The sequence below is a fragment of the Canis lupus genome, chromosome 1, assembly GCF_011100685.1.
Source record: "Canis lupus familiaris isolate Mischka breed German Shepherd chromosome 1, alternate assembly UU_Cfam_GSD_1.0, whole genome shotgun sequence".
Lineage (NCBI taxonomy): Eukaryota > Metazoa > Chordata > Mammalia > Carnivora > Canidae > Canis > Canis lupus.
The window spans coordinates 14,622,675-14,645,730 of NC_049222.1; the positions used below are offsets into that span (position 1 = coordinate 14,622,675).

General features: G+C 46.3%; 1 protein-coding gene and 2 pseudogenes across 1 annotated transcript in view; 1 reads left to right on the top strand and 2 right to left on the bottom strand.

Annotated features, from left to right (window-relative positions):
* Window positions 1-9,737, bottom strand: part of TNFRSF11A (TNF receptor superfamily member 11a) — a 54,155-nt gene extending 44,418 nt beyond the window's left edge. The window contains exon 1 of the mRNA XM_038529560.1: window positions 9,663-9,737. Coding sequence (XP_038385488.1) covers window positions 9,663-9,737 — 75 coding nt within the window. The remainder of the gene's footprint in view (window positions 1-9,662) is intronic.
* Window positions 9,738-11,699: 1,962 nt separating this feature from the next.
* Window positions 11,700-12,795, top strand: LOC106558834 (annotated as a pseudogene).
* A 526-nt stretch (window positions 12,796-13,321) lies between these two features.
* LOC119876020 lies at window positions 13,322-17,761 on the bottom strand (annotated as a pseudogene).
* Window positions 17,762-23,056: the final 5,295 nt, after the last annotated feature.

Below are 23,056 nucleotides of genomic sequence, written 5' to 3' on the forward strand. Positions count from 1 at the left end.
TCCCTGTATTATCACCCAGAGGCTCCCCTCCCGTGAATGCTCCTTTATTCTCCCAATGCCAGGCTTTTCTTTCTTTCTTTCCTTTCTTTCCTTCCTTCTTTCTTTCCTTTCTCTCTCTCTTCCTTTTTCTTCCTTCCTTCCTTCCTCTTTCCTTCCTCTCTCTCTCTTTCTTTTGTATTCTCAATTTTTTTTTTTAACTTGTATTCACCCGAGATGAGAACTACTTTTCTCTTCATTCCTATAGTAAAAGTCAATGACCGTGCTTCCAGCAGCTCGCTGGTCTGCTGCTGAAGGCCAAGTCTCCTTCTGGGCCCTGCCTCCATTCCAGGGATGCACCAAGCTAATAAGACTACTGGCCCCCAAAGTGGCCAGAGACTGGACTAGATGATGGCACCTGGCCCTCAGAGTCAAGCCCAGCGCTGCTTGAATGTGCACAGAATCACCTGGGAATCTTATGAAAATGCAGATTCTCATTCAGCAGGTTTGGGATGGACCCTGAGATCTGCATTTCTCACAGGGTCCCGGTGCTGCTGCTGCTGCTGCTGCTGCTGCTGCTGGTGGTGGTGGTTTCTGTGTAGCAAGGCCAGAGATTACATTAAAGACCAAGATCCAGAACTTTCTCAAATCCCCAAACACCATACAGTCATCTCCATCTATGTAATGGGTCTTGAGAACCACGTCTCCCATTGCTGGAATCAGACACCATTTATCTTGAGTGGAGTGAGCGAGAATTGGCCCTTCTGAAACACTGAGTATGTGCCAGGCACTATGCTCGAGACTTTTCTTAACTTCTGTATCCTCACAAAGCGATGGAGTAATCTGCTTAAAGGGTTAATGATGCAGCAAAGGCATGTAGCTAATGTTCAAATGTTAAAATGATGAATAATTTTTTCCTGAAGGACCGCTGCGATCTCCTAACTTCCCTTTACAGGGACATAATCGTTTCCTACTAGTTCTGGATGAGGCTGGAGCTCCCAAGCAGGAGCTTGGAAGGGTTACCCACCAATTTGGGGCAAAAATTAGAGCAATCCTGGGGGAAGAGGGCTGCAAAATCAAAATGGGAAATCTCTCTCTGGGCTCAAATTCTCTGTTCTGATAAGAACAGGACACAGATCTGCCCAAGGGGCACACAACACAGCTGCCCCAGGTCACTTGCGCCCTGGAAGAAGGGCCTCTCCCCCTTGGAGGAGCTCCTCCTTTGAGGTCCCTTTAGGCTCCCTCCCCAGGCCGAGCAGCCAGGAGCTCATGACTGGTCTTCCCTGGCCTATGAGGACCACTCCGCACAGGCAAGAGGACAGTCAGCTGTACGTTCTGCTACGCTGCTCATTTGTGACTTTACATATTAGTAGGAAATTATTCGAGTCCTGGCAGAGTCGCCAAAACAAAAACAAAAATACACACAAAAAAATAAGACCTTAGTACACACTTACAAATAAGTAAGACCCCAACTGGGCCCTGGAACTCATCATAAGGGGGCAATGTTTTAGGATTTCATATAAAACATTCTAAACCTTGTCACCATTAGAAAGTCATGGGCTAAAGTTCGGGACAGAGAGTCATTCCAGTTGTGCTCCCACTGAACTTCCTTCCCCCAGTGTCTTATGCTCCATTGTCAGAGGTTTGGGGTCCGTACCTGGGTTTCTTGCTACTGTGCGTTGGTGAAACACCATATTGCCCTGCACCCAAACCCCACTGGAGGCTCCCTCTCTCGCTCCAGGGGAGAGCTCTAGACCTGACGGTGACCGGAGGCTACGTCCGTTTTGACCCCCTTTCTCCTACCACTTAGGGCAGTGACTTTTACGGTACTAAAAAAGTCATAACAGGAAGGAGTTAGATTCATGCCATGGTAGGCATCAAAATTGGAGCGAGAGAGGAGTCCCCAGATTCACTGTCATTAGTCATCCTGAGGCATACAGGATGTCTCATCCACACAGAGCCCGACAGGTGGTAGGAGGGGGCCACACACGGGACCGTGAACTGGCAGGTGCAGGAGCAGGGCTCTCGTACGGTTTATTTCTGGGGGTGGGGGAGGCACAGAGGAGTCAGAGATGCCTTTGCTTTAGGAAGTGGCCGAGGTGATTCAATATATCACATTTCTTTTCCTCCTGAGTCAGGGATCAACTGGCCCACGGACCCTGTGCTGGGTACTCAGGGTGCTGCTTTAAACTTGACTGGCCTTAAAATCACAGCATCTTTCTTTTTGTGAAACAGCAGTTAATAAAGGAAAGGCCTTAGGAGCATACATCCTCAAGCACACTTGCAGACTGCTTATGGGATTTTCCCAAACACTAGAAAGCTTGCTTCTGTGCCACCACTCCTGGAGGGTCTTGCTCCAGACCCCACCGTGTCACACAGCTGACTGTACAGGCACTTTCCCCGAGGGCGGGGGTGGCCAGGCCACACGGCTGGAGGGGACCCTCCGGAGGCGTTCTAGCCTGCACAGCCTGAGCTGTGCAACTGGGGCCTCCCTGGGCCTCATTCTCCTCTTCCTCCCGGCAAAAGTGGAGTGAGGATTAGAGATAATCTATGTAAAGCCCCGAGCATGTGTCTGGCACACCGGATGGCATCAAGAAACGGCAGGTGTCTTTAATACAACCAGTCATATACTATTAACTTAGAGCTGAGCTCAAAACCTTTCTAGGGAATTCCATGGTCTGCAGCAGTGATTCCCAAGCTTCCTGGTGCATCGGAATCCCCTGGAGACACTGTTAAACCCAACCGCTGGGCCCTACCTCCAGAGTTTCTGATTCGGGAGACATGGGGTAGGGCCTGGGGATGTGCGTTTCTAACAAGTTTCCAGGTGGTGTGGATGCTGGACCCAGGGACCACCTCTCCACAAGGTAGATCCCAGCAACAGAGATCTGCTCACACATCCCCTCCACTCCCAAGCCGCCTGATCCTTTCCTGGGCTCTCCAGCCAGCCCTGGACTCCACACAACAGGACTGGGCTCAGTTTCCCCCTGCATGCCCTGCTTGTGCCCACCCCCGCCCCTTCCCCTGCTGTCTGCGCTCAGAAACATCTCTGCCCTTCCAGGACAAGGGTCACTCCACTAGGGTCCCTCGGGCCCAGCCCTGCGCTCCTGGCCACCTTGCCTGCTCTTCTTTTTTGTAGGGCTTTAGACCCTCCTAACTGCCAGGAGTGCAGACCTTCATGTCTCATCTCCCCTGCGAGATGGGGAGCTTCCCGGGTCCCAGACAGCGTGGTGGAACTGGGATGCGTCCCACGGGGTCTTCTGGCCTTTTGTTTGCGTGTCTGTGGCTTTTGCCAGCAAGTACAAAAATCAGGATCCACTGAATTGAAAGGAAAAAAGCTGACAGAGAGGTTAAAGGAACCAGAATGAATAACTCAGGGCAGAGGGAAGTTGCGGGTAACAATCTTCAACAATGGAAACATTAAAATAAAGAACACTGGCCAACTGATCTTTACCCCCTACGAAAGAACAAATTTGAGGAAATGGGGTCAAATTGTGACATACTGGATTTAGGTCTGCTATAGGGAAGTTCCTGATATCGGGAATTAACAACAGTGAATTGGATTGGCAAAGGCGGATGTGAATAATCTCTAGTATGTTTTAAAATGGAACAGATTCTCAATCACCGTGAAGGTTTTCTGTGTGTTGCTGCCTTTATATCTTGGGTACAAAGTTGAGAGGACGGAAGGGCTCTTTACAGGTTTCTTTTAACTGGATACAGGCTGGGCAGCTCTTTGTGTTACCGAAGGATACACGCTTTTAAGTTTGCTGCTAACTGCATTACAAAGAGTAACAAATATATATATATATTTTAAATCAATACCTAAGGGAAGTGGGTGTCATGGGAACCCACACGTGCAAATACTGCCGGGCTTAGTAGGATTTACGCAATGCCACAGTCCGCTCTTCCCACTTGCCAGGTTTAACCATCACATTCACGAAAAGTTAGAGAGTTTTTCTTCCTCATTTTTAATGGAAAGTCTTCAAATTTCTGATGGCGGGAGGAAGTGGCTCTTGCACTCTCAACAGTGAACAGGAAATGTAATAAGTTATTATTACTCTGATAAACTGGAAGGATAGTTTTTGCAGTCACTTCTTCCTTCCACTTTGAAACCTGGCAGCTTTCTGACTGTGCTTGTGCCAGACGGGCCTCCGTGTCACCTGCTGGGCTAGATTTTTTTGGGGGGTGGGGGAGGCACAAGGGAGCTGGGCAGAGAGAAGGGGAAACGCTCCTCCTAGGCACTAGCAATCCACCAGGAAAATGTGTTTTGTGCGAGCGAAAAGGGTTTGCTGAGCCATGTTCCAAGGTAAACACTGCTTCTATCTGGGGGCAGGGGACATATTTGTGGCCAGCGTGGGAAGACCGAGGGTCAGGTCACACCTGCTGCAATGATGGACCCTCTGGGATCTCTTGCTGCTTATCTCTCTTTAGAGTTTTACTTTCTGCCTACATCCTGAACTTCTGATTCAAAGACACCTTTAGGTCAGGAAATGGCTCTAAATTCCAGAGCACAGAAATTTCCTGTGGATCCCAGTGCCTTGGGGCTCTTAGCTTGTTTACCTCTTTGGGGTGTGAAGAACTTTGTCTCTGCCTCACAGTAAAATAATCCAAAGCAGCTGGGATTCCGTGGCCTAAGATTCATCCTCCTTTATTTATTTTATTTTATTTTTTTAAGATTTTTTTATCTATCTATTCATGAGAGACACACACAGAGAGAGAGGCAGAGACACAGGCAGAGGGAGAAGCAGGCCCCATGCAGGTAGCCTGAGGTGGGACTCGATCCTGGATCTCCAGGATCACACCCTGGGCTGAAGGCGGCGCTAAACCGCTGGACCACGGGGGCTGCCCTCATCCTCCTTTATCGTTTGCTCAGGAAAAAGTCCTTCTTTACTTGAACCAGAGACAAAGATCTCCTTAAAGAACTCTGAGAAACACAATTCAAACGGTCAGCTGTTTTACTCTGACATCAATCACATCTTTTTTTTTTTTTTTTTTAGTTAATAGGTCCAACCACATCCTTTGCCCCTGCATTGTGGGCACCTAGCATAACTCGGCTGGCTCTGAAATCACTCCTGCACTTGGCTTCTCCTTTCTCTTGCCACTACACCGACCTGATTCGAGCCTTTACTAGCTCTTCCCCCAAACCAGGGCAGTGGCCTCCTTACTGCCCCCTGGACCCACCCCCGGGGTCCAAATCTGATCATGACCCCTCTCTCCCAGCCCACAATGCAGCAAGATAAAATCTAAACTAATTCTGCTTGCATGTAAGGCCCTTGAGGGCTGGCTGTGCCTCCCTCTCCCCACAAGCCCTTGGGAATCCGGGAACGCTGGACTTTTTAGAGGCCCTGCACTGTTACGTGTCCTGGCACCAGCCCACCTTTGCACCACCAGCCCAAATGCTGGCCTCTTGGCCCTCCTTCCATGCTTTAGACCTCACAAGTGAACAGTAAGGAAGGAGGAAATATTCTTTCAGGCAGGTTAAAGCATTCCTCATCCTGGGTGCCCACCACCCTTGGAAAATCTTCCCAGGAAATAGGTCTCTTCCTCTAATCCTTGGCGAGGAGGTCTAGACTGGGCACCTCTTGAAGACGGGGGTGGGGGGCGGGATGGGGGGAGTGCTGTGCCCCTGGTCTCTGTCTCCTCAGCTCCTTGCAGAGTGTCCCACATGCTGGAGTAGGTGCACACTTTGTTGAAATAAACGAACAGAGATTCAGGGTTATTTCTCACTATCGAGTTCCCCGTCCTGCAGCCCCAGACATCAGAGGCTGAAAGAGGAGGGGGCCCACAGAGCAAATGCAGGTATCAGGTTATCAGCACACATCCATGAAGAATGTGCTTCAATCTGCTGACGGGGGTGCTGCCGTGAGAACAGCAGAACAGCAGCAGCACCAGCCAGCCCTTGACTTCGGAGACAGAGGGGAAGCCGGCCAGGGGCACTGGGCAGGTCGGTCTCGCTGGCAGGAAACAGAGCGTCTCTCAGAATGAGGACAGAGATATGGGGTTGTGTGTAATCTCACTCACCGCCCACTCGGGGCTCAACCTCAAAAGCTCACTAAGAACTTTAGACGGACCAAGTCTTTTGTTTTGCTGAGTCTCTGTCTTGGTTTCTTCAGGCTCAGTGTTTTGGGGCAGAAAGAATGAAGTGAGTTCCTAGCGGTGGATCCTACAGGAAGCTCACTCTCTGCAAGCACAGGAAAACAGAGAAAGTGAATGACCTTCCCACCAACCAGGTGGAGACCATAACGGTGCCTGGAGGGCACCTGCCCCCTGCGGGCCAGCTCTGGATGCAGGAAGGTGAGGTCAGGTTGCTGTGTGCCCAGTAGGGGGTGCTTCCCTTGTGGGCTGGGGTCAGGATGCTGCAGGAAGAAGCAGACAGGCCACAGGTTGTCTAGGGTGGCCACCTGGCCAGGAGGGCCAGTGCCCTTGAGAGTGAATCACCTGTAGAGCCGATTAGGGTGTGGACCCGTATCAGCAAAACAAGACAAAACCCAAAACGACACAAAGATGGCCCAGACAACATTCCTAGACCATTGGCCACACTGTGTGAGAAAACCAGTAATACCATTTTCCCTGTACTTCAGAAATAGGAAAATATGATGAGGGAAATTTTAATACTGACACGGCAGATAAAGTTCACACGGCGCCTTCTTAACACAACACTCTCTGCAAAGGAGGCCCTGGTCTGGAACTCCCCTTTTCATGGCCTCATAAAACACTGATTTATTGACCTTCAAAGATACACCTTTATTGTTTCAGTTTTCCTGGTGTAAAAATTTCTGGTAGATAACTGAAAAAGCAAGCTCATATTTCCTTATCAACACGGAGAATGTGTTTATATCCCAGATTTGTCATTTTTTGGGGGGGTGGGAATTAGTGGGAAGGAAGTAACAGGGGAGGCATTGGAAACACTTGTTATCAACAGAATGGACAATAGGACCGTGGGTGTACATGTCTGTGGTTCTCTAAACACGGTATTAACATATAGCCAGGTCTTCTCTCTAGGATGGGAGGGGGCCAGGAAGACAGCGTGCAGGTGTCTATCCTACAGCCTGGAGCTCCACTCTAGGGGATTTCCTCTGTGGGGTCTCCCTGTAGGCTTTTCCAGGGCCCTGTGGCTTATCTGACTCTGATCAGTCTACCTTACCCCCTCAGCAAGGGCCATACAAGCGTTATCTCAAAAACTGTAAATGTTTAATGTCCTGTCTGTTGTGGGTTTTCCTGAATTACCATCTGTAAAGTCATTTTTAAAAAGTGGGTTTGGTTTTTCTTTTCTTTTTTTTTTGGGGGGGGGGGAGTTGTTTTTCCAAGATGCCTTTAGGTCTGAACCACTCACACCACCCTCTGACTAGAAAGCTTTCTTTCCCCAACAGCCTCTTGGAATCAGTCCCTCTCTGACCCTTGATTTCTTACCCCTGCTGCAAAGTTCAGAAAAAGCCTCTTCCTCCAGAAGTCCACCCTGATTGCTCTAGCTGTACTCATTACTTCCTTCCCTCTGCACCAGCTGCCCCCCTTCCCGTCATCACATGCTGCTTTATTATTATTACAGGTTCACCCATCTAGTCCTCCAACTAGACTGTGGCCTGTGAAGACACAGTCGCCTCCGTCCTGTTTCTCACTAGCACTGTGTCATAGACCATAAATGTTTATTGGCCTGGGTCTCAATGAATCTGCCCTCAGGTCTTGAAAAACCGGAGACAACCGTGGCTACATCTCATCAATTACCTTAACGAAAACAGCGAGCTTCTAGATTTTCTTACTTGGAATAAACAGCAGAACTATCAACATAAAAAAACATAAAATGTTCTTTATCTGTGGGCAAATACTCTTCTTATGTCTGAAAACAAATTCCCTCACAGATACAGGCAGACAGAGATCTAATCACAGAAATGATTTAAAAGGCAAAACTCACAGCCTTCCAGGGACACTTCAATCTATTCACCAGTATGTAAATGAAACGCAAAATACAATACTCGCAGATAAAGCACTTTCTAGAAGCTGGTTTGGCCAGCGATTTTACAAAAGCCAATACCCACTGCCTCTCACTAAGCAGTGCTTCAAGCCTTGGCCGAGTAACACCAATGGACTGCCAATGCGATTGTTGTTGTTGTTGTTGTTGTTGTTGTTGTTGTTGTTTTGAATGAGGAGAAGAGGTAGGCCAAAGAAGCCGTAATGACACCTGCAGCTACCACAGTATCACCTGCCGCGGCTACAGCACCAGGCTCCACCTTTCAGAATGAATGGATTTCCACGGGCTCCCACTGGACACGAACATTCTACCCTTTGATTAGAACTGTCACAGTATCATTTGTTTCCTGTTTAGGTTATGATTCAAAAGTGCATATAACTGGAGTGGCCAAAAGGGAAAGGGAGGGGAAACAGCCCTCGCTGGAAGCTCTCTCTGAAAAATAAACCTGTTTTGGTGGCACTTGCTGTTAGTATTAGAACCTAGTGCGTGCCAAGAATACGTGGGTGCATATAGTGTTGGCAACAGCAGCGTGAGATGCTTTCTTGGAACTGCAGAGCGGGTCGGTTTTCCTCGGGCGGCCTGACCGTTCCCTGGAGCCCCGGCTTGTAGTTTAGTGCGCTGGCACCCTGTCCCACCTGCCCAGCCCCTCATTAAGCAACACCCCCGCGTGCTCGGAATGAAATATTCCGTGAAGTTCTTCCGCCTTCTTTTCCCTCAACCACGCTAGGAAACCCACACTCGAGGGAACCGAATGGAATGAAGCTTCTTCAGGAGAGTCTCCTGCTCCAGCCTACAGCTCATTCCTGTTATCTTCGTCAAGGAGTTGACGCTAGGTGGGCTGCGCGGCCCCCACACTTCTGTCCCCCCCAACACAGCTGCACCAGCTCCACCGTCTTCCCGGGCTTCTGGGCCATTCTGTGCAGCCCAGGACAGCAGCCTCGGCCTGTGACACACAAGGGAAATCTGAAACTGCCCAGACCGAGAAAACCGCCACCACGTACTCTTCCCTCTGAGGAACTTGCAAGCGCACGAGGCCTTCGGGGCGCCCGCGGTCCGGGTTTGCTGCCTGCAGCTCTCCCCCGAGCACAGGAAACCCAGGCCAGCCTGCGTCGCTGGTGGTACAGGAATCCCTGAGAAAACCCGACGGCAGCAAGGATCGAGAGGACGTCGGTCTTCGGGCGCCCTGAGGTCACGCAGCGCTCCCCGGGCAGGGGCGGGGGCCCGCGGGGAGCCCCAGGTGCATCCCGGCCCGGGGAGCCCCCGGAGGGCCGGCCGGGAGGAAGGGCCGGGCCCCGGGCGCACGCTGCCACCCCGACCCGTCCCGACCCGCCCCAGCCCCAGCCCCAGCCCCGGGGCCGGGCGGCCTGAGATTCGGGCTCCGCGCCCGCCTGCAGCACCCCTGCGCCGTGGTTGCTCCCCTGCAAACAGCGCTCCGTCCGCAGGCATCAGTGTTTCCAGGGGCAAGCCGTGGCCCTAACCCCGTCGGCCCAGGCCCCCGAGGGGCTCTGGACGCCGGCCCGGGCGCGGACTCGCGAGCGCCGGCTCGGGTCGCAGGCGGGGGGCAGCCCGGCCTCAGAGCCCGCCCCCGGGGTCGTGGGGAGCCCGCTCCCGGCCCCAACCGCCTGCACCGTCCGAGCCGCGGACCCGCCTCCGCTCCTCCGTGCGGGTCCCTCCGCGAGCTCCCGAGGAGGCGGGCGGGCAGCGGGGGGCGGGGGGCGCTTACCTGCAGCGGGCAGAGCAGCGCGCACAGCGTCAGCAGCGCGGGCAGCGGGCGGCGCCGCCGGGCGCGCGGGGCCATGGCGCGGGGGCGGGCGGGCGGGCGCCGCGCTCTGCGGCCTCTGCGGCCCGGGCTGAGCCGCCGTCTGGGACCTCGGGGTCCCGGCCCCGCCCTCGCCTCGGCCCCGCCCCGGCCCCGCCCCGGCCCCGCCCCCCCCGCGCAGCGCCCCCTCCGGCCCGACCCGGCCGCGCCCGCCAGGTGGTGCCCGAGCGCGGGGCGCGCGCCCTCGGTCCCGGGCTGCGTGGCTCCGCCCCAGCCCGCAGCTCCCCACCCCGGGCTCTCGGCCGGCGCCGGGGCCCGACGGCTCACGCTCGCGGGCACCGACCGCTGTGCGGCCCCCTCCGTCCCGGGCCGCCCGGAGCCCGCGCGCTGCTGGAGCCGGCCCGCCCGGCAAGGGTGGACGCCCCCGCCCTCCTCCCGGGGATGAACCAGAAGAGGATCTTCGTTGGGGATTTCGGGGACCACTGGGCGAAGGGCACCACGACGCACCGCGCTGCACGCTTCCTGCACTCCTCCTCCCAACGTTTCCCGCCCGCAGCGCGCCCGGCTCGCCTCTCCTCCGGGACCCCTGCGGCCGCCGGCCACCCCGTCCCCGTCCCCGTCCCCGTCCCCGTCCCTGTCCTCTCCACGCCTCTGGCCGCCACCCCGTCCCCGTCCCTGCCCGTCCCCCCGGCCGCCACCCCGTCCCCGTCCCCGTCCCCGTCCCTGTCCCTGTCCTCTCCACGCCTCTGGCCGCCACCCCGTCCCCATCCCCGTCCCTGCCCCCTCCGGGCCGCCACCCCGTCCCCGTCCCCGTCCCCGTCCCCGTCCCTGCCCCCTCCGGGCCGCCGGCCGCCACCCCGTCTCCGTCCCTGCCCCACCCCGTCTCCGTCCCTGCCCCCCACCCCCCGGCCGCCGGCCGCCACCCCGTCCGCGTCCCTGCCCCCTCCGGGCCGCCGGCCTCCCGCGTCCGTCTCCTGATGTAGAGGCCGCCCCTGCCCGGCGCACTGCACCTGCTGCTCTGGCCGCTGCTATTCCTCGCTTAGGAGACTATCTTTCCCCACATTCTAGGCCGATGCTGGACGCACACATACACCCGCTCCTTTGAACAGATAACTTTTGAGGGAAAATACTTGTCCGATGTCAGAAAGTTCTGTTTCAAGTTTCTTGAGAGCCAGAACTATCTACTTGCCTTACCTTTGGCCCAGGGCATGGTGTATCCTACTGAATATTCCATATGATCTTCCACCGTTGGAGTGAAGTGTTTTTGGTTTTTTTTAGATTTATTTGTTTGTTTGTTTGTTTGTTTATTTATTTATTTATTTATTTATTTATTTATTTATTTATTTATTTATGTGTGTGAGAGAGAGAGAGGCAGAGACACAGGCGGAGGGAGAGGTAGGCTCCATGCAGGGAACCCGACATGGGACTCGATCACAAGACCCCAGGATCACGCCGTGGGCCGAAGGCAGGCGCTAAACCTCTGAGCCACCCGGGCTGCCCTGAAGTGGGTTTCAAACGTCAATTAGATCGAATCTTTTGAAATATCCTTCTGTCTACTTGTTCTGAGAAAACTGGAAATTTACAACAACTGTGGGTTTATTTTTTCCTTTGGTTCTCAATCTCTACCCCACCCCCACCATGTTTTTGAAGCTCAGATTAGAGGCATAAACATCTCGGTTATTATGTCTTCTTGATGAATTGACTTTTCATCATTATTACATGTCCTCCTTGATCCACGATAAAACTTTGGGCCTTGAAGTCTACTTTGATATTAATTATATAGCCATTTCGCCTTTCCTATGAATAGCATTTACATGGGATGTCTCATTCTTTTTTTTTTCTTTCATTTAGAATAGATATATATATATATATACATATATATAATTATTATTAAAGCATTATTAAAGTCTCCTCTCCCACTGACATCATGCCTCAGTCAGAGTCTCCCGGACAGCCTGCACAGCTGTGGGAGCTCTTCATGGCAGGTTTAGCTTTGAAACAATGGATGAGAGTCTGAGAAGCCATTCTGAGCAATGGGGAATGCTTACAGACCATGTGGTCATGAGAGATCCAAACCCCAAGTGCTCCAGAAGCTTTGGGTTGTTGGTCAGGTATGCCACTGTGGTAGAAGTGGATGCAGCCACACGAGCAAGGCCACACAGGAGAGTGGAAGAGTTGTGCAACCAAAGGAAGGTGGTCTCAAGAGAAGATTCTTAAAGCCCTGGTGCCCACCTAACTGTAAAAAGATTTTTTTTTGGTGGCATTAAAGAAGACACTGAAGAACACCAGCTAAGAGATTATTTTGACCAGTAAGGGAAACTTGAAGTGATTGAAATCATGACTGAGGCGGTGGCAGGAAGAGAGGCTTTGCTTTGTAACATTTGATGACCGTGACTCTATAGACCAGATTGTCATTCACAAACCCCATACTGTGAATGGCACAACTGTGAAGTAAGGAAAGCCATATCTAAGCAAGAGGTGGCTAGTGCTTCATCCAGCCAAAGAGGTGGAAGTGGTTCTGGAAACTTTGGTGGTTTGGTGGAGATGACAACGTTGGTCATGGAGGGAACTTCAGTGGGTGAGGTGGCTTTGGTGGCAGTTGAGGTGGTGGCAGATATGGTGGCAGTGGGAATGGCCATAATGGATTTGGTGATCTTGGAAGCAATTTTGGAAGTGGCAGAAGGCATCCTTTTGGCAATTACAACAATCAGTCTTCAAATTTTGGACCCTTGAAAGGAGGAAATTACGGAGGTAGGAGCTCTGGCCTCTATGGCGGTAGAGGCCAATACTTTGCCAAACCACGAAACCAAGGTGGCTATGGTGGTTCCAGCAGCAGCAGCAGCAGCTATGGAAGTGGCAGGGGTTTTCATTACTGCCAGGAAGCAAAGCTTAGCAGGAGAGGAGAGCCAGAGAGGTGATGGGAGGCTACATACAGATTATAACAGGTTTGTGAATTCAGCCAAGAACAGTGGAGGCAGGGCCGACCTGCTACAAAGAAGACATGTTTTAGACGATACTCATGTGTATGGGCCACAAACTCGAGGACTGTATTTGTGAGTAATTGTACAACAGGTTGAGTTTCTGTTCCATGGAAAATGTAAAGCATTGCAACAAACGGCTTTAGGTAGATTCTTTTTTGCACCCATGCTGTTAATTGCTAAATATAATAGTTGAATCATGACACTGAGTACATGTATCTTTTAAAAAATGTGCTGTGTAAAGTTGGTCCACTTGAAGTCATCTTGGTAAACTCCAACAGTGTGAGTTAGCTTCCTCTGGAGATGCCAGGCTCTATTAGAAATTTACTTGCAACCTGCTTGGGCCCAGAAGCCATTGTGTCCACAAACCTTGGTGTAGTTGTGTTGGGTCCTGTAGTTTACCATTAAAAGGGTCACCCAAGCAAAGTCATGGAGTTTATTTGGTTATGAATATAATTGTTGGCACATGCTATGCGATGTATCTAAATTGAATTACGGCATCAGATAAAATTATAGATGGGATTAAAGCTTGTGTATCATCCATTATCATGTGTAATCAAGAAATGATTTAATAATCCCCTTGATAATCATAATTAAAAAAGAAACATCACTTTTTTTGACAAGTTAGGACCACAATGGACAGCTTCACAGGACAATGGAAATAGGACAGTCCCAAGACAACAGAGTGTAACACTGCAGCAGACCCTCATCCTCTCTCTGAGCACCACTTGCTCCAACCTCCTCATAATCCTTTGCAAGGGCAGCCATGTCCTCATGGGCCCCAGAAAAATCTCTTCGGCCATGCCCTCATCCACACACCAGTGAACAAAGGCGTGCTTGCCGTACATCACATCAGCCTTGTGGTCCAGTCAGGCCCAGGCCTCCGCAATGGCTGTGATGTTGCTCAGCATGCACACAGCTCACTGTACAGTAGCCAGATCGCTACCAGGTACCAAAGTGGGAGGCTGGTAATTAATGCCAACTTTGAAGCCAGTGTGGCGCTAGTCCACAAATTGGCACACTTGGTCTTGATGGTGGCAATGGCAATGTTGACCAATGTTGACCATCTCTGAGACTCCTGTTGCCATAGCACAACAGGCAGCATGCCATGTATTTACTGCCGCAGGGGGCACATTTCACCATCTGGTTGGCTGGCTCACAGCCTGCATCGGTGGTTTCTGCTACAGTAAGCTGTTCGTGGTCAGCTTTCTCAGAAGAGATAATGGGCATAAGTGGCCAGAGAGAAGTAAATGCCAGAACAAGGATACTGGATTGGTCTAAAATTCTGTCAAATCAACATTCAGGACTCCATCAAATCTGAGGGAAGCAGTGATGGAAGACACAATTCGACTTATCAACCTATTTAGGTAGATTAGGGTAGGTTGCGCGTTCGAAATTGAGGTTTCCACAATAGATGTCATAGATGGGATGTTTCTACCATGAAGGTGCAACTGAGTGCTCCAGGTGCTGTGGGTGGTGAGGATGGAGTTGTAGGGCCCAACTACAGCTGTGGGAACCGGGGGGCTGGGTAAATAGTGAACTTTAGCTTGGACTTCTTGCCATAATTGACAGAGACGTTCCATCAGCAGGGAGTTGAACTCGGAACCAGTACCTCTACCAAAGTTGTGGACAATCAAGAAGCCCTGATAATTTGTGCCCTTGTCCATGAATTTGGTCCAAGGTGAGATCAGTGATCTCCTTGCCAATGGTGTAGTGCCTTGCGCCATAGTTATTGGTAGTATCTTCCTTGCCTGGGATGCAAGAGCTGGGCGTAGGTGCTGGTGCAAACTTCACCAATGATGCTGGGTTCCAAGTGTACAAACACTGCTGTTGGCCCATACTTGCCAACACCTGAAGGAGTCATCTCCTCCCCCAGGTGTCACTTGGCATCTGGCCATCAGGCTGGACACCTGTTCCATGCAATGGAGTTCCTAGCAGTCATCGCCCATCTGCACACCAGCCTGGCCACCTTGGCTGGAGATGCCTGAGACTTGCAGGGCTCTTCAGGGCTGGAGGAGGCAAGAGAATGGTGACAAGGATCTCCCACTGACAGACTACCAAGGATTCCGAGGCAGAAGTTGTGAGAGACAGCCTGGAGGGACCCAATATACCCCACTCCCTCTCTACTGTGCACTCTCCACGAAGTGGCCAAAGGGTGGACGCTGGACCCGAGGCCTGTGCCACCCCACCTCCGAGCCCCTAGCACCCTGGTCCCATGTGGTAGCCTTGGGCTGAGGGTGTGTGATGCTGATTGGTATGTTCAAAGGTTCAAAACAAACTCCTCAGAAGGAGTCAGATTTAGGAAGGGGAGGACACATCCTGGGATCACAGAAGGGCTGGGAGGGTGAGGAAGAAGATGGAGATGGCAATTGGAGGGAGAAGAAAGGTAAAGCAGCTGCCCTGTTTCTTCAGTGGTTTTGGGAGGTGCGTCAGGTAGGCAAAGGCCAGGTGAGAAAAGGCGCCAGGTAAAGGAAGCCGTGGCCAGAGCCTCGGGAGTGCAGACTCTCCCCCTCTGGCACATCCCTGGGTCCTGGACCCTCAATTTAAATTTATATCTATTTAAAGTGACAGCATATAATTGGATCTTGCTTTTTCATTTTATCCATTTTGACAGTCTCTACCTTTCGGCTGGAATTTTCAGACCATTCACATTTAATGTGATTATAGAGATGGTTGAAATTTCATATCTACTATCTTGTTATTTGTCTACTATCTTGTTATTTGTTTTCCGTTTGTTCCAAAATTTTCATCTTCTTTTGGATTGAGTATTTTTTAGGATTCCATTTTCTCTCCACTGTTAGCTTAATTCATATACCTGGTTTGTTTGTTTGTTTTTAGCTCTGGGTTTATAATATGCATCTGTAACTTATCACAGTCCACCTTCAGGATACGGTTCTCCCATTCATGTATAGTGTAAGGACCTACAGCAGCATACTTCCATCCCCCTCCCCCTCCAGCTTTGTGTCATTATAGTCATACTGCTTGTTTGGCTTTGTAAACAAGCCCTACTGTGCAGCCTGCCCAGCTACCTTTGTGCTTTTGGAAAGCACTCTGGTAATGTTGATATAAAAAAAATTAAAAGTGCAAATATCCTTTGAAACAGCAATTCCATGTCTTGGACTCTAATATAGCAAAACATAGAGACATACAAGGGTGTTTATTTACCTTAGCATTTTTGTAAAATCACAAAAGAAGAAAAATGTGTTTTGTTTTTTTTTTTTAAAGATTTTATTTATTTGAGAGAAAGAGAGCATGAGCAGGGGGAGAGGCAGAGGGAGAAGCAGACTCCCCTCTGGGCAAGGAGCCTGACATGGGGCTCAATCCCTAGACCCTGAATCATGCATGACCTGAGCTGAAGGCAGATGCTTAACTGATAAGCCACTTAGGAGCCCTGAAAAATGTGTTAATGGAGGAATGGTAGAAAAAATTCTAGTATCTGGTAGTATAGAATATAATGCAGCTGTTTAAGAAAATTAAGTGGTTTTGGAAAGATGTCTATTATATACTAAGTAAAAGAAGCAAGTTACAGAGTAATATCATCCCATGTTTGTAAACAATCATAAACATGATTTTATTTATATATGTGAAAGAATTTTCTAGAAAGACAATAATAGCATACTTAAGCATGCAAATTTATGTCATCCTTGCAAGAGCCTTTTAAGGAATATTATTAGTCTCATTTTACAGATGGCACAGAGTGGTTAATAACTTGCTTTAGGGTCACTTGCCAATAGTGGGAGAACTGGGATTCAAACCTTGCCTTTCTGGCTCCGGAGTATTATACTGTCTCACTAAGCATCAGATTTTAAAAATCAGGTGAGTTGCAGAAGTGAAAGGAGAAATTAACAACTTTACTTAGTTATCTGGACTATTGGTGTCTGGAATGTGGTGACAGGCTTTCTAGAAAAAGTAATGATGTGAAAGCCAGATGAGATTAGGATTTTACTACAAGGAACTGACTTGTGGAGAGGGTACTTTCACTGTGGCACTTCATGAGAAATACCAAGGCTTGCTCCTGGCACATTTCCAACATTACCCCCTACTTTTCTCAAAAAAGATTAAAGGACTTAAACTTCTGCTTGGAAAGCCCCAGAGGTGAGTGTGCTAGTTTTGGAAGCACTTGAACAATAGAATGCCCATGTTAACACATTAAATCTACGAGCAAAAAAAAAAAAAAAAAAGAGAGAGAGAGAGCTTAATTAAAAAAAAAAAACACTACTCTTTGAATACTCTATTTCTATATTTACAGAATTATCACTCACATAATTCAAACATTTTATAAATATTAATGTAGAATACTATTTAATGAAATCCATTAAAATGGGCTTGAGGATGTCATCTTTCCTATAAAAACAGCATTATGATACCAGGAACATGGAAGTTATTCCAAATACTGTTTTTATCTCTTCAGTGAAGGATGCATACATTACAGTTAAGAGGTTATTCATTATTTACAGAACTTATGATTTAAGAAACCTCACATTTACCAGCACATGTACAATTAAATATTGGTTACATGTAATAAATGTAAAATTATATTTTAAGCAAAAGATATTTTAATATTTAGTAAAGTTAAATGTTTCTGATTTTAAAAAGTAATCAGCAGACAATGAGTTGTACTTACTTGTACTAAGGGAAAACACAGTACATTATGCAAATGCAGGAATCATAGGTTTATTTGAAAACTTTTATATGGATAGTGTGCATCTCACCCTGGAAATCCCCACTACCTCCCACTTCTGCATGAACTTTTTGGTTTTTAGAATTGAAAAGGTAACATAAAAATGTAGCTATCATTTTTTGTTTCTAGTGGATGGCTTTTAAGTCTTATATTACATTTTAATGTAATATTTTACTCTTAAGGTAACATTTTAATCTTCGTTTAGGCAGCAGAAAACAGGATCTTGTTTGACATGGTGATATCAAAATAGTTACTGTTAATGTGGTAAGGAACTAAAGAGAATACATTAAAAAAGCAAAGTTATTAAGTAAATGTAGGACTTTACAAATATTTCTTTCAGTGAAAACTTACTGACAAATACAAACACTTTTATTACCTACCCTGTTATCTTCTGCTCTTCTCATCTTGCCTATAAGATGCTTTTAAACAAGTCATTGATAAATTAGTGTTCATTCAGGGATAAATTAAGGCACAATTCTATCCTGTAATGATACCCAAACAACATGAAAATTTGTGAGAAATGTTGAACTGTATACATGGAAACTGATCTTGCTTGCTTTGGTAGACAAGAATTTTTGTTTAGCTCTACAGATTTGGTATTTAAAATAAGTGAATTTCTCAGCTAGTAGTTATCACGACTTTTTTGGATTCTGTTACAGATGAAATGGTTTCAAGTGGAAACAGAATTTATATTTCCTCTACTTTCCTTCTTCTTAACTCTACTTTAAGGATATGAAGGACAAAGTAGCTGTGTATCCCTTACATATGAACACAAGGATGAGTATTATCCTATATATGGATGGCAGTTCTATTTTTAGACTGGTCAGGTTCAGACTGGCCACAATAGACGATTAATGCTGCCATCAAGATTGAGACAGAATGTTTTTTTTTTTTCAACAGTACTTTTATTGAAGTAGAACATACAAAACATGTACAGCATGGCTAATTGTCATAAAATGAAGATATACATGGAGCCAGAATCCAAATCATGAAGTAGAACATTACCAGAACCTCCAAAGCCCCCTTAATCTTTACCCCCTCATCCTTGATAGATTTGATTATAATACCAGTGATTTACTTTATCTGCTTTTGGACTTTATATAAACAGAGTCTGTACTGTAGTATTATCTTGTGTATGGTTTTTGTTCAATATTGTTTGTGAGAATCATCCAGCTCATTACTGTGTAATTTCTAAAGTGGAATACATCACACCTTATTCATCATTTTACTGGTGAAGGATATTTGGATTATTTCACATGTTGGTGGACTCAGATTGCTAATATTTAGTTTAAGAGTTTTCACATCCAAGAGATTGGCCTGTCATTATCCTTTCTGAATTGGGTCAATTTTTGGTGTCAGGATGTTGCTGGGCAAGACTGTGGAATATATGGAAGAACTTTGAAAGAGTGTATAAGAATGCCATTATTTTTTTCTTAAATATTTGGTAGATTCACTGATGAAGCCATATGGGCATTGGGGTTTCTTTGTGGCGTAGTTTGAAATTACAAGTTCAATTTCTTTAATAGATCTAGAACTACTGAGATTTTGTTTCTTCTTGTGCTGCTTTTCTAAATAAAGTTTTTTGTTTTGTTTTGTTGAGTGCTCCACACTCAATGGGGGGCTTGAACCCACAACTCTGGGATCAAGAGTCACATGTTTTACCCACTGAGCCAGGTGCCCCTTTGTATTGGCAATAGGAATATGTCCTTCCATCTTAACTTTTCCATTTTATTGGTACCACGTAGGATCATTTTCTGTTGCTTGAATAATATCTTATGGTTTTTCATTTAGGATGAGTCTGCTGATAATGAATTCTGAGTTTTTGGTAGGTCATGGTGAGGGTTGTCAAAAAATGTCTTAATTCACCTTCATTGTAAAAGGTATTTTTGCTGGGTATAGAATTCTAGTAGCAGTTCTTTTCTTTTAGCAATTTATTATTTATTTATTTATTAATTATATTTTTAAAATATTTTATTTATTCATTCATGAGAGACAGAGAGAGCGAGAGCGAGAGCGAGAGCGAGAGAGAGAGAGAGAGAGGCAGAAACAGGCTCCATGCAGACAACCCGACGTGGGACTCGATCCTAGGTCTCCAGGATCACACCCTGGGCCGAAGGCGGCGCTAAACTGCTGAGCCACCCTATTTATTTTTTAAGTAGGCTTCACACCCAATGTGATCACAACCCAGAGCTCAAGAGTTGTGTGCTTCACCAACTGGCCAGCCAGTTGCCCCTTCTTTCAGCATTTTAAAGATGTCATTCTTGTTTCCTGTTGGTAAGTAAACTATCAGTCTTATAGCTGCTGCTTTTTCAGATTTTCTCTTTGTATTTAGTTTTCAGAAGGTTTACTATAACATACTAGGCTTAGTTTTCTTTGAATGTATCCTAGTTTGTGGTTCATTGACCTTCGTGATGTTTCTTGTCAGTTTGAGAGAATTCTTAGCCATTTGCTTTTCAAATAATATTTCTACACATTCTCTGCTTTCTCTTTCAGCCTCCTTTGACTTTTACCCTTTTCTCTTTGTTTTGCATTTAAAAAAAGATCTGTGCTGCTTCCTATTTCTAGTTCTGCACACAGGGAATTTGGAAATTGCCACTCTGTCCTAACAAGTGAAAAGCTGAACAAACTGAAAAATTAACAAATCTCAAGTCATAGGAGAAGTGAGGTCATAGAACACACTGCTGCCCCCCAAACTGGAGAGACTGACAGGCAATTACAGAGAACCACAAGTTACCAGGTTAGAAACTTATGAAAAGAAACCTCCACGTGAATCAGTGTTGGGGCAGGAAAACCAGCACTGTAATTGATGAATTGCTGGAGGCTCAAGAGTGGCCAAGTCTGAGTTAAAAACTCTAGGGGGACCCAGTTGTAGAGGGCTCCCCCTACTTTTGTAAGTTTTATCTCTAGCTCAAACACGTTCTCACAGTAAACATCAGAGAAAAATCTCCTGTGTTTCTGGCAGAGGGAGAGGAAAAGGAAACCATTTGGAGATGGAGAGTACTCTGTTTTTCTTTTCTTTTTAAGTATTTTATTTATTTATTCATAGAGACAGAGAGAGAAACAGAGACATAGGCAGAGGGAGAAGCAGGCTCCATGCAGGGAGCCTGATGTGGGACTCGATCCCAGGTCTCCAGGATCACACTCCAGGCTGCAGCAGCGCTAAACAGCTGTGCCACTGGAGCTGCTGGTACTGGTTTTTCTTAACAAGGCCTGCCCTCAGGGGAAACTAGTTAACCACAGCCTAATCTGATGGGATATTATCGGAGCCTAACTAACATGGTGGAGGGAATTCCCCAATTCCAGCCCACTCTCACCAGCCTGTCCCACTGAAGGGGGAGAGAAAAACTGAGAAATGCTTGTTAAGTTCCCAGTCTAGAGGCACCGGCTCACTAAAGATGGAGGCCTTAATCATTGGACTATGGAATATTTGCCACCTCCCACACACCTCAGTGCGACATTATTAAAGTCCTATTTACAATAGTTCCTTTAACCCAATGCATAATTTCTGGCTCTCAAGAAAAAAATGCAAGGCATACCAAAAGGCAAAAAATATCATTTGAAGAGACAGGATAAGCAGCAGAACCAGGCATGGCAAGGATATTAGAATTATCAGACTGGGAATTCAAAAACAATTATGACAAATATGCTAAAGACCCTAATGGATAAAGTAGACAACATGCAAGAACAGCCAGGGGATGTAAGCAGAGGGATGAAAATTCAAAGAAAGAAGCAAAAAGGAACGCTAGTGATAAATACACTGTACAGAAAGGAAGAATGCCTTTGATGGGCTTATTAATAGATTGGACATGACTGAGGAAAGAATCTTTGAACTTAATGATTTCTCAGTAGAAACTTCCAGAAATGAAAAGCAAACAGAAAACACTGGGGGAAAAAAAACCCTCTAAAACAATAACTCAGAACAGAATATCCAAAACTGTGGGACAACTACAAAATGTGTAACATATGCATATGGGAATAGCAGAATAAGTAAGAGCAAAGTAAGAGCAGAGTCAGAAACAAAAAGTGTTGAAAGAAATAACTAACTTATTCTGTAACCTTTGACATTACTCTTCAAAAGTGAAGGAGAAATAAAGGCTTTCGCAGATAAACAAAAATTGAATGTATTTGTTGCCAGCAGACTTGCCTTACAAGAAATATTAACAGAGAGAAGGAAAATATTGGCCAGAAATTCAGATTTATATAAAGAAAGGAAGAGCAACTGAAGAAAGAGTAAATGAAGGTAAAATAAAAGCTTTTACTTTTCTTACTCTAACAGGTAACAGTTTTTTCAAAACATATCAACAATGTGTTTGATTTATATATGCTTATGTATATATTATATATATGCTTATATATAAGTGAAATGAATGACAGTAAATAATACAAGGAATGAAAGGACTTAGGATTATTTTGTTATTATAAGGTATTTACACTATCTTTGAAGCATTCTAGTGCTGTGTGAGAGTGGACTTGGGTTAGCTATAAATATATATTAGAAATCTGATTTTAAAAAAAAGTAAAAAAGAAGTAAAATAGATATGCTAAGAAAGAAAATGGAATAAAAAAAAGAAAATGGAATCATAAAATTATGTTTTTAAAAAGATTTTATAAATTTATTCATGAGAGACACACAGAGAGGGGCAGAGACATGGGCAGAGGGAGGAACAGGCTCCCTGTGGGGAGCATGATGTGGGACTCAATCTCAGGACCCCAGGATCACAGAGCTGAAGGCTCAACCACTGAGCCACCCAGGCATCCTGGAATCATAAAAGTATTAATTAAAACAACAAAAAGAAGAAAAAAGAGTAGAAGACAAAAATATGGACAAAGAACAAGAGCGACATATAGAAAACAATAACAAATATGGTAGATATTAATTCAACTGTATCAGTACTTTGGATCTCATTGATATAGATGTACCAGTCAAAAGAGACTGTTAGAGTAAATCAAAAAACAAGACTGAACTATGTTACCTACCAGAAACGCACTTTAAATATAAAGAAACACATAGATTAAAAATAAATGGAGAAAGATGTACCATGCTAACACTAATCAAAATAAAGAGTAGCTATATTAATTTCAGACAGAGCAGACTTCAGACAAAGGAGAATTATCTGAATGTCAAAATACATGAAGCAAAAACTGGTAGAACTGCAAGGAGAAACAGATGAATCCATTTTTATAGTTGAAGTCGAATTCATTAATATCATTGACAACTGGATATAATTGACTTCTGTAGACTACTTTGTCCAGTGACAGGAGAAAACATATTCTTCACAAGCTCACATGGAACATTCACCAAGACAGACCAGATTCTGGGCCATAAAACACATCTTAACAAATTCAAAAGAACAGAAGTCAGAAAATGTCTTCTCTCAGATCACAATGGAATTAAACTAGAAATCAATAATAGATCAACAGAATATCCCAAAAATGTGAAGATTTAAAAAACTTCTACAAAATGCATGGGTCAAAAGAGAAATCTCAAGAGAAATGATAAAATATTGTAAACTAAATGAAAATGAAAACACAACTTATTAAAATTTGTGGGAGGCAACAAAAACAGTACTTAGTGGGAAATTTATGTAATTGAATACATATATCAGAAAAGAAGGAAGATCTAAAATCAGCCACCAAAGCTTCTACCTTAAGAAACTAGAAAGAGAACAAATTAAACCCAAAGTAAATAGAAGAAAAGA